General features: G+C 34.8%; 1 protein-coding gene across 1 annotated transcript in view; it reads right to left on the reverse strand.

The window, feature by feature from the left end:
• The window catches only part of SNTG1 (syntrophin, gamma 1), a 481,189-nt gene that overhangs the window by 195,741 nt on the left and 272,459 nt on the right, over window positions 1–12,989 (reverse strand). Inside the window, exon 11 of the mRNA XM_006901168.1 lies at window positions 6,260–6,298. Coding sequence (XP_006901230.1) covers window positions 6,260–6,298 — 39 coding nt within the window. The remainder of the gene's footprint in view (window positions 1–6,259; window positions 6,299–12,989) is intronic.

A 12,989-nucleotide genomic window follows, 5' to 3' on the forward strand; every position in this document is an offset into this window, starting at 1 on the left:
AGATAGATAGATAGATAGATAGATAGATAGATAGACACACTTCAACACCCTTTGTATCAACAGTCAAGAAATCAGGAGATGTATGCAATAGGAAAGTTTACATTATAAGTTGTGTCTGATTCAGGCCCTGGTCTTTCTGAATACATGCTATGCAACTGAGATCTCGATAATGATTAAGGATGACAGATGAAAAATTTAAAATTTATTCCTTTGAGCTGTGTTACTGAGGAAGAACATGATGTATCATGGACTGCTGGACATAGAGTCACTATGGGTCACAGGTGACTTGATGGCACAAAACAACAACATACTATATTGTTCATTTTTAAAAGAAAATTATGTCTCGACTTCATGGAAGACCTTTGTATTTGAAAGTTGGTTGTTCTTATATTTTGAAGGAACATTCTTCTAAGTTGTACAACACTGTCAATTTTCTGTACTGAGGTAACCTGGGATTGCTGTAGCTGAACCTCATGCCAATGGGGTGTCAAATACCTTAACAGTTACTCATGGTGGACAGTGCTAGAGCTCCCAGTTTAAGATAGATTTGGAAGCAGAAGTGACAGCCACTTCTTAAACAATATACCTCTGGAGACTCTATGAACTTGGAGAAATAATATTTATAGATAATCTATAATTTATAATTATAGATAATTTATAGATAATAATTATAGAAAGTCTTTAGGTCTTTTGTCCATAGGGTCACTGAGTTGTCCTTGATTCAATGGCAATCAACAATAAAAACAACAATATGAATACATACACATATATACATGCTGTTGTTTTTAGGTGCTATTGAGTAGACTATGACTCAGTGACACTGTGAATTGATTTCCTAGCTGCTGGTTCCATGAGTTTTGATTGTGGAGCCATGAAAACTGAAGCTATTAATAATCTCAAACTCTTCAGCATCTATCATGATTCTGTCAACTGGCCCAATGGTTAGAATCTTTGTATTAGGGACATGGTGAATAGGAAGAATCTTTTGTGAAAAAATAATGTATTTAAATTTTATAAATAAATCAATGTAAAAGAAAAAAAGAATCTTGGTTTCTTCATTTTAAGCTTCAACCCATATTGAAAACTACAGTATTTGACTTTCTATAAAAAGTGCTTTAGGTCCTCCTCAGTTTCAGTAAGCATAGTTGTGTTATCTGCATAACACAGATTGGTGATGTCTTCCTCCAATCCTGATGCCATATTCCTCTACATAGAGCCCAGCCTCCCAGATGATGTTCCACATATAGATTGAAAAGGTATGGAGATAGGACACATCCCTGGCAAAGCTATTAATGAAGTAATCTTGCTTGGATCAGAACCCAACATCTGTTTTATCAGAAGCAGAAAATCAGGAGACTTACTGGGTTGGGTAAGTCTACTGTCAGAGATCTCTCCAAAATATTGAACAGTAATGATGTCAGTTTTAAACGAAGGTGCTCTTGATTCAGGCCATGGTCTTTTCAATATGTCAGAGAGCTGGATAATGAACAGAAGGACAGAAGAAGAACAGATGCCTCTGAGTTGTGGTGCTGGAGAAGAATACTGAATATACCACAGATTGCCATAGGAACAAATAGACATGTCCCGGAAAATGGCGGCTAGAGTTCTCCTTGGAGGAAAGGATGATGAAACTTCATCTTTTATATTTGAGACATGTAGTGAGGTAAAGCTATTCATTGGAAAGGGACATCATATTTGGAAAGACAGAGGACCAGCAAAGATAAGAAAGACTTCCAACAAGATGGATTGACACTGGGACTTCAGCAATGGGTTCTAGTGTCTCAGATATGGAGAAGATGTCACACGATATTACAAGTTTCAGGTTGGTTGTTAATAGGTTGTTATGAGTCATACTCAATTTATACTAACCCTAACCTTAACCACAAGAACAAATGGTTATGAGGGCTACAAGATACAGTAGAATAAATTATGTTCATTTTTATACTTTATATGCTGAGACTAGAAAGCTTAAGGACAGGTATTAGTGCACATTTTAAATTTACATTTTTTTTCAATTTATTTCAGTGGCAAGAATACCTGAAAATAGTAGATGATTGTGTTGAAGTATCTGACTTCTAAGGAAATCATGTTGAGAAATGGGCATTATTGCCTTCTTTATGGTTCTATTTGAAAAATTATTCATCTCTGAAATTTACATTTCACTGGTGTGCCATGGAATTAAACTGTACATCTCAGAATGCTGTTTGTACACTACAAGGTGCAGCCAGAGTGCTCCTTGAAGGCAAAGATTTTTTTTAGGTTTATTTTTTTGTTTGTTTGTTTGTTTTCCTCTCTTACATTGGGTATGTTGCTACAGAGGCTATTTCTTGGAAAGGGACATCATGCTTGGAAAGGTAGAAGGTCAATGAAAGGTTCAATGAGATGGACTGACATGGTGACTGCACCAGAGATATCCAAGATGATGAGGATGGCACAGGATAGGACAGAACTCAGGTCTCTTGTTCATAGGATCACTATGAGTCGTACTTGACTCAACTGCATCTAACAACAACATCACCATCAAAATCATCTGGGATTGATTTACAAAGTTTTCCAGGTATCATCCAAAACTCAGTGGTACACAAACTGTGGGCTACAATACTGGCATCTCCACTTTTAGTAAGATCTTGAAATAAAGCTATAGTTTGCTACAGAATGTAATTGATATTTTTTGTTAGTTGTCATTGAGTCAACTTCAAATCACAGTGATCCAATGACAGATGAGAAACCTGCCTTATGTTGTCTCATCCACACAATCTCTGACATGCTTGAGCCCATTGCTGCAATTACTGCAACAATGTAACTTGTTGAGGGTCTTCTTCCTTTTCTCTGGCCATTCTGAGCATGATAGCAGATGTTGTCAATCAATACATTGTCCTTTCAGGTCCCCTCCAGATCCTTCCCATTTGCTTCACCCCCTTGCTCCACCCACCAAACTGTGCAACCCTGTGGTTTTCCCTCTATCCATCCTTACCTCTTTGTTCCCATCTCATCCTCCCTTGGATTCCATACGTATTTTACTAGTTATATATTTAGAATAATGTTCGTATGCAGTATTTGTCCTTATGAGTTAGAACTGAGACACAAATGGAGATCTGTACACCAAGGTTCATAGCAGTGTTATTCACCATTGTAAGAATGTGGAAATAGCCCAAACGTTCAGCCACAACTGAATGGATTGAGAAATCTACACAACAGAATACCAAACAGCACTCAGGAGCAATGACTTTTAATAATACTACATAGATTGAGATAGACTGGAAAGCATTATGTTGAGCATAATATATTTTTCCAAGGACTGATGTCTCCTGACAACATATATGGGACAAAGTAGGTGAGATGAAGTTTCATCATCCTTACTAATTTCCTTCAAAATAGACTTTGGCAGTCCTTGGGGTAGTCAGTACACTTCCCCAAAACCATTATTCAAAGGCATAGATTCTTTTTAAATTCATTGTCCAATTTTCAGATTCATGGAAGCAAGCAATTGAAAATGCCACGGCTTAAACAGGCTTTTTAAACTTGCATTAGCTTTTAAACTGATGCCATTGCTTTTTAGCACTTTGGAGAGTCCTTGAAGGCAGATTTTCCCAAAGCAACAGGTCTTTTGATTTTGTTACTAATGCTACTACTACTGAATGTAGATCCAAATAAGATGAAGTCATTGACAAATTCAGTCTTTCTTCCACCAACCATGGTGCCACTATCCAGGGGCAAGTTTTGTTTTCTTGAGAATGAGGTGTAATGTATATTGAAGGCTATAGTTTTTGATCTTCTGTAGCAAGTATTTCAAGTCTTCTTCATTTTCTGCTAGCAAGGTGAGGTCATCTTCATAATGAAAGTTGTTGATGAGCCTTTTTCTTATCTTGGTTGTTGATGAGCCTTTTTCTTATCTTGATGCTACATTCTTCTTAATATAATTCAGGTTCTCAATTGATTTGCTTAGCCTAAGATTGAATAGGTACGGAGAAAGGGATAATCCTGACAAATACCTTTCCTAATTTTAAACCATGTAGTGTTTTGTTTGAACAGCAACTTCTATCTTTGTGTTTTGTATGAATAGAGATTTGCCATTTTAATTCCTTTCAATGCTCTCCATAATTTGTTATGACTCACATAAATACCTTTGCATAGTCAATAAATTCAATTATCTGTCAGATTAGAATATGACTAGACATGAATTTTCCTCAATCTCTGTTCTATCCAAAACATTAACTTGACTCCATCATAAAGAACTCAAAGTAGAAAAACAAAAGGGTTGTCTAGAGAGTAAAGAATACACTGAGATATCCAAAGATATTGGGGACTATTCTGATCTTATCAGCAGCACTTATGTTATGGCTTCTATACATATACAAATATTTCATTCTAAAGAATAACTTTAATTTTAGTAATATTGTTGACAATAATAGTATATGTTGATTTATTTGTATATTTTATCATCAAATATTGAAGTATATGTGTAGGGTGATTATGTACTTATTGTATGAAAGTTACTATAAGGAATTGTGACTTAAGTAATAAAAACAAAAGTTTAAGAGGAAGAGTATTTAAGTAATGTAACATTGAAAATACAGATGTGATTAACATAAACCTTCTAAAGAACTACATTTATCTACATTTTGATGAATTGCTATACGTTAACATGGATGAAAAGGGTAGAAGATGTTTATACCTTAATATTTTACTAACTCCTAGTCTTGACGTACCAATGACATATAAACATCAAACGAACCCCCAATCACTTTTTCCTATCCAACTTAATCAGTTATTGCTGTTTGTGGAATTAATCCAAAATTTAAGTGCAGTATACCACAACTATAAGCAGATTCAGCATGAAATAAGTAACTTTTTTTATTAATCAGATTTTTTCCTTTTATGCATCAAAGTTATTTCTTTTGAAATTATCCTGTTTTCAGAATATCTGAATTTATAGATTAATAAAACATTAAATATTAAGACTTTCACCAGGAAATAAACCTTGACCAAATTCATTTTACTTGGATCCAGAACAGGCAAACAACGCATCGTTTAAAATTAAGAAGGGAGTGCATCAGGGTTGTATTTTCTCTTCATACCTATTTAATTTGTATTCTGAGCAAATTATTCAAGAAGTTGGACTCTATAAAGAGGAATGTGACATCAGAATTGAAGGGATACCCATCAATAACCTGCATTATGCAGATGATATAACCTTGCTTGCTGAAAGCGAGGACTTGAAGCACTTGTTGCAGAAGATCAAGGAATGCAGTTTTTGGCACGGATTGCATCTCAATGTCAAGAAAACAATGGATCTATAAACAACATCATGATGGATGAAGAAGAGATTGAAACTGTCAGCAACTTCATTTTACTTGGATCCACAATTAACATCCTTAGAATCAGCAGTTAGGAGATGGATTGCACTGGAAAAATCTGCAGTTAGGGACCTTTCCAAATTATCGAGGAGTAATAATATCAGGTTGAGGACTAAGATTCAGGCCATAGGGTTTCTGATCACTTGCTATGCATCTGAGAGCTTGATAATGAATAAAGATGACAGAAGTAGAATTGATGCCTTTGAGCTGTGGTGTTAGAGAATAGCACTGAACATCCCATGGATGGCCAAAGGAACAAACAAATATGTCTTGGAGAGAATGCAGCTGGAGCGCTCTTTGTAGGTGAGAATGATGAAGCTTTGCCTCACATATTTTGGTTATATTTCTAGGAGAGGCTATTACTTAGAGAGGCACATGATGTTGGGAAGGGAGTAGGGTCGGTGAAAGAGGAGAAGATCCTCTCCAGGTGAAATGGCATGGTGACTGCCACCATGGACTCGTCGTGTCAGGAAGTGTGAGGATGGCACAGGACAGAAAAGAGTTCAGGTCTTTTGTTCATTGGGTCACTATGGGTCATACTTGAATTGATGGTACCTAATAACAACAAGATATCTCAGATTTTTAAAAATTAGATCCAAATAAATTATTTATCCAAATATTTTGATATAATAGATTACCCAAATATTTTGCTGAAATATTTTTGTTCCATTTACTTGAATAGTAGTTTTATATTTAGTTTTTAATGTCATTAAGGAGTTATATGATATAACAAGTTATATCATATGAAAATATATTAAAATGCTTGCTTTTCTGTAGTTGGAAGTAACAGTATGAATAATTTTCATGTAAAAATATGGGGAAACAAGATTAAATGCTGTGATAGATAAGGTTAACAACAAAAAAATACATTAATCAGCTTTTCAATCATTTTTTAATCTTACCTGCTGGTTTACAGGAAAATTTCTATTGATTTTCTTAATCTGCAATGATAATAAAGAGTAAATGTGAGTAACAAAGTTCAGATACCACAGATATCAGCCATTAAAGATTATCTTTTAGTGAGTTATATATACAAAATTTATTGATTCAATAAGATAAAATTTACACTCAACATTTAGTAATTTAGAACCTATAATTTTATGGATTCATAACATCATGTACTCTTTATTCTATATGCACAATGAATGTAACAATGAGCTTGAGCATGTCAGATATCTTGAGAATAGCGCAAGATAGAGCAAGTTTCTGATCTTTTGTTCATAAGATTGCTATGAATTGTAGTCAACTTGAGAACACAAAACAATAGCTATTGTTCCACAATATAGAGAGAGATGACATAGAGCACATAATATATATTCTAGCTATAGGTTAATTTTATCTTGGTTTTGATATTTATTGATTTTAAAATTATCTTGTTAGAAATGCTTGTTAAATTTGACCATTCAAACAGATGAAATTTTGTATATTAACATTTAGACAACAAATTACATTTAATCTTGTTTTGCTGAGGAAAAATAAAGTTTGTTACCATACAATATGTTTATCAAAATCATAGACAGCAGTTTTTCTATAAATTATGCTAAAATTACATTTGAAATCCTACTGTGTGCTATTTGTTTTACTACTCAAGAGAGCAGAAGGAAGGGAGCATTTACACATTGGATAGTAAAATAACTGTGTTGAACTATTTTTTAACCAATACTCCAAATAAAAGATAACATTTACTTTGGATTGATTTAATGAATGACATTTTAAAAAAATAAAAATGACTATTCAGACAAGTACATCTGGTGGCTAGACTCTAAGAAGTTGTGATTTTAGTCTGCTTCTTCTGGTGGTTGACAATTTGGAAGTCTTAAATAATCCAAATTTACTATATAACTCAGGCTGAAGAACTCCCTCTGACTATTGCCCTGAGATATTATTTGGGCATTTTTTGGGTTTTTTTTTATGATAATCACCTAATTGGGCAAAATTATAGCTTTCCTAAGAGACTAAGTTGCTTACAATTTTTTTTTTTAAAAAAATGTGCTTTGGATGAAAGTTTACAAAGAAATAGGTTTTTCATTAACTCATTCATAGATATTTTGGGGTTTTTGTCTGCTTATTTTTCCTACTCCTTCCCTCCAATTCAATCTATAACACATGTCCTATTCCAGATTTTTAATTGAAATACATATAATGTCTGATTGTTATTGAACAGATAATAAACTGTATTGGAACAGGGAAGGGGAATATCAATCTGAAATACTCTTTGAACTTTCACTTGCATCTGTTTCCTAATGTCAGCTTTAATCTAAATAGCAGGTTAGCTCAAATAGTAAAATTATTAATAAAAATACTAACCTCCCAGTCAATAGATTTTATTTTTACCGTATTAGAAAAAAATTTTAATGCACACAAGAACATAATCTTTAGGATGTCTCATTCATTCATGTTATCTTCTCCTACTTGTCCATTTCTAGCTGTATTTGCCAGCTTTTTTTACATCATAGCCTACACCTTCTAAGTTTGGTCTCATTTTGTCTCTTAAGATCTTCACGGTTTTGTGTTTTACTCCTTGGTCAGTGATCCATCTTGAGTTGATTTTTGTGTGTCGTGTGAGATGTATATGTTGCTTTAGTACTTTGCAGGTAGAAGTTCAGTTTTGCCAGCAGCCTTTGTTAAAGAGGTTGTTGTTTCTCCATTGGATAGACTTTATTTCCTTGTCAAACACAAACTAAATTTAACACATGGATTCATTTCTGAGTTCTCAACTTTGTTGCATTGGTCTATGTGTCTGTCTTTGTATGATATACTATTTTGTTTATTATATCTGTGTAGTAGATTTTAAGATCAGGGAGTACTATGATTCTCACATCATTCTTGTTTTTCTTGCCATTTGCCTTTCCTGTCTCTTTGAAATGTGAATTTGGTATCTGTATTGGGATTGTGATTAACAGGAAGGTTGCTTTTGGTAGGAATGTCATTTTAACTATATTGAGTCTTCTTATCCCTGAACAGGAACCGTTTTCCCAATTATTTTGGTTTCTTATTGTTTCTCAGAGTAGTATTTTGTAGTTTTCTTTATAAATATCTTTTGTGTATTTAATTTGGCTTTTTATCAAATATCTCAATTTGTGGCTGGTTATGGTAAATTATTTAGAAGCAGGAGTGGCATCCACTTCCTAAACAATATGCCTCTGGAAACTCTATAAACTCTGATAAATGTCGATAGTTACAGAAAGTCTTCAGGCCTTTTATGCATAGGGTCATTATGAGTCGTGCTCAACTCAAAGGCAATCAACAACAACAACATTGTAAATGAAATTGCTTTCTTAATTTCCTTTTCTGTGTTTCCTTTGCTATGGCAAAGGCATACCAGTGACTTTTTTTTTAATTATTGATCCGTATCCTGCCACTCTATTACATTTTTCTACTATATCTAAGAGCTTTTTATGTTGAGCCCTTGGGTATCCTATGTATACTATTATATTGTCTGCATATAGTGACAGTTTCACCACTTCTTTGCCAATATGGGTGCCTCTTATTCCCTCTCCTGTTGTATGCCAAAGTAAGTATTTCCAATACAACATTGAAGAGAAGTGGTGAAAGTAGACATCCTTGCCTGGTCCCTAATCACAAGGAGAATATAGTCATCCTCATTCAGAATTATGTTAGCTCTTGGTTTTGAGTATATACTTTTCATTATGTCGAGGAAGATTTCTTCTATTATTATTTTGCTGAGAGTTTTAATTAGGAAGAGGTATTGGATTGTTCTGAAAGTCTTTTCATCATTAATTGACAGGATCATGTGATTCTTGTTCTTTGATTTGTTAATGTCTGAATTATGTTTACTTTTTTCTTATATTGAACCATTCTTGCATAACTATTGTGAATCCTACCTGCTCATGATGAGTTATTTTTTTTTAATTTTTCTCTTTTTTTAAAAGTTTTCAAAATAATTATATTTTTAAAAATCCATTTCTCACTGAATACTTATTTTTGATGATCTGTTGGATTCTATTGGCTAGGATTTTATTTTAAGGATTTCTGCATCTATATGCATGAAAATATTGGCCTGTAGTTTTGTTTTCTTTTAGTAATGCCTTTGTCTACTTTTGCTATTAGGGTAATGCTTGCTTCATGGACATACACTTGGGATGTTCCTTCTTTTCCTATTTTTTAAATAATTTCAGTAAAATTTGTGGTTTGTCTTCTTTGAATATTTTGTTGAATTCTACTGTGATGCCATGTGGGCCAGGACTTTTTTTTTTAGGAATCTTTTGATGACCTGCTCAGTTTCTTCTTTTGTGATGAATCTATTCAAGTGTTCTACATCTAACTGAGTCAATGTGGGTAGGGTGTGAGTTTCGGGGAATTTGTCCATTTCCTCTAGATTTTCAAATACATCTGGGTACAGATATTCATAATGCTGTGTCAGACAATAGTCTTATAATGAAAGTTTACAGAATCCTACAGGGCCTCCAAAGTAATTTGATTGTGTGTATCACAACCAAAAATGGCAAACTTTGAGAAGAATGGGAAAATCAGAACACTTAATTATGCTCATGTGAAACCTATACTTGGGCCAGGAAACAATCAGTTGTCAGAACAGAGCAGAGAAACTGGGCATAGTTTAAAATTAGGAAAGGTGTATGTCAGGGATACATCTATCTCCATATCTTTTCAATCTGTATGTGGAACAGGTCATTTGGGAGCCTGGAATTTATTTTTTGAGGAGAAATATGGAATCATCAACAACCTGAGTAATGCAGATAAAACAACTTTGCTTGCTGAAACTGAGGACGTGAGGTGTTTGCTGTAGAAAGTAAAGACTAGTCTTAAATTTTGATCGAAGCTCAACATCAAGAAGACAAAAATTTTCATCACTAGGCTTATTGGCAGCATCATGGTAGATGGAGAAGAGATTGAGATTGTTAACAATTTCAGCTTGCTTTTTTCACTGTTAACTCTGTTGGCACTAGCAGCTGAAAAATCAAAAGATCAGTTGCATTAGGAAAATCTGCTGTCAGGGACCCCTTCAGAATACTGAAGACCAACAATGCAGTCTGGAGACTAATGTTTGCCTAATTAATGCCATAGTCTTTGCACTTACTTGCTATACATCAGAGAGCTGGACAATGACTAAGGAAGAATTCCAAGACAATGACTAAGAAAAAGAATCAATATGTTTGAGTTGTGGCACTAGAGAAGAATATTGGACTGCTAAGAGAAAATACAGGTCTGTCTTGAAGAGAGTGAAACCAAGCTGCTCCTTGGAGGAAAGGATTTTGAAGCCTCTTCTCATATACTTTGAGCATGTTGCCAGGAGAAACTCGTCCTTGGGGAAGGATATCATGTTTGGAAGTATAGAGGGACAGTGCAAGATAGGAAGACCCTGGATGAGATGTATTCACTCAGTGTCGGGGGTAATAGGAGTAGGTGTGTCAGAGATAATGCGATTGGCTCAGAAAAATGTAGGGTTCAGAGCTATTAGACATAGGGTCTCTATGAGTTGCAGGAGACTCAAGGGCAAATAATTACAACAACAACAAAAGGGCCTACAGAAAAATAGTCTGATAACCCAATTGGAAAATTGGGAAAAAGACATGGAAAGACTTTACAGAGAAGATATTCAGATGGCCAATGGACACATGAAGAAATGCTCAGAATCACTGGCAATAAGAAAGATGCAGTTTAAAATCACAATGTGATACCATCTCACACCAGTAACATTGGCAAAGTTTAACAAGACAGCAAACAATAAATGTTATAGAAGATATGGAGAGATTGAAACTTTAAAACACAGTTGGTAGGATTGTAAAATGGTACATACATTTTGGAAGGCAGTTTGGCGCTTCCTCAAAAAGCTAAACATAGAAATTCCATATGATCCAGCCATTTCACTGCTAACAATACACTCCGAGAATACTAGAACTGAGATACAGATGGAGATTTGTACACCAATGTTCATATCAGACTTATTCACAATAGTAAGAAAGTGGAAACAGCCAAAATATCCATCAATACCGAATGGTCTGAGATATTGTAATGTTTTCACTACATATAAATACTATGCAGGACACAAGGAATGATTTTGAAAAATACTATATAACATGGGAGAAGCTGGAGAGCACTATCCTGAGGCAACTAACTCAATCTCACAAGAATAAATACTGCATAAAACCATTGTTGTAAAAGTAGGATTACTAGAAACTCGTGTACCAAAGTCCAAAAGCGGAAGAGGAGAATGGAGGGGAATTGAGAGTGAGGTGTGACGGGGAGAATCTCAAGGTTGCAGAGTTTTATGGGAAGAATGAGGAAGTAAAGAAATTAGGACAGATCCAGTGAGGATCTGAAAAGTTAGAGTAATGGTGAGCATTGATTAATGGTGATTAGTTTTATAAAACACAATGTTGTTGTTGTTATGCGTCATCTAGTCACCTGCAACTTACAGTGACTACATTAGCTCTGACCCCTGCCCTATCCTCAGCCAATTTCATTGCCTCTGGCAGACCTAATTTCATTTTTCCAGTCACTGTCCATCTCATCTAGGTATTCCTGTCCTGTGCTCTCTCTCCACCCTTCCAAGTATGATGTCTCTCTCCAAGGACTGGCCCATCCTTGCAATGTGCCCAAAACATGTGAGACAGAGCTTCAAAATCCTTGCATCCAGGGAGCATCTTGTTTTTACCTTCTCCAAGACAGACCTATTTGTTCTCTTGGCAGTTCATGGTATGGTATGTTCAACACTCTTCTCCAACACCAGAACTCAAAGGCATCAATCCTGTTTCTATCATCCACAGTTATTGTCTATCTCTCTGATGTATAGCAAGTCATTTTGAAGGAAATGACTTGTATCAGGCACTTTTTAGTCTCTAGACTGACATCACTGCTCTTCAGTACTCTACAGAGGTCTGTGACAACAGACTCTCCCAATGCAATTTACCTTTTGATTTCCTGACTGCTGGTGCCAAGAGTGTTGATTGTAGAACAAAGCAAGCTGAAATTATTAACAATCCCAGTCTCTCCTCTACCTATCATGAAGCTGTCAATTGTCTCAGTGGTGACAATATTTGTTTTTTTGATGTTGTATTTAAATCTGTATTGAGGACTACAATCGTTGACCTTCTGTAGCATACTCTTCATGTCCTTCTCAGTTTCAGTAAACAAGGTCGTGTCATCGACATTATGCAGGTTGTTGAAGAGTTTTCCTCCAATCCTGATACCACATTCCTTTTCATAAAGTCCAGGTTTATGGATGATCTCTTCTGCATATAGATTGAAACAAAATGGAGATAGGATGCATCCCGACACACACCTTTCCTGATCCTGAACCATGCAAAACTCAGTGTATGAGAATGATAATTTGAATCACAATGTGAATGGAGGAATGAATGAAACACAATGTTTATAATACAATGCATATGGCTTTCCTATGCAGATCAATATAAATTAAATTTAAAAATATAACCTCATATATTTGTTGTACATACAACAAATATATGAGGTTATATTTTTAAAATTTAATAATGGAAATACAAAGGAAGAGGAACAGTTGTAAGCAGACACTAGTGATTGGAACATGGAATGTGAGAACCATGAATGTAGGAAAATTAGAAATTGTTAAAAAAGAAATGGAACGCATAAATATTGGCATACTAGGCATTGGAGAGATGAGATGGACTG

The sequence above is a fragment of the Elephantulus edwardii genome, unplaced genomic scaffold, assembly GCF_000299155.1.
Source record: "Elephantulus edwardii isolate Elephantulus edwardi_28Jun2011 unplaced genomic scaffold, EleEdw1.0 scaffold00313, whole genome shotgun sequence".
Lineage (NCBI taxonomy): Eukaryota > Metazoa > Chordata > Mammalia > Macroscelidea > Macroscelididae > Elephantulus > Elephantulus edwardii.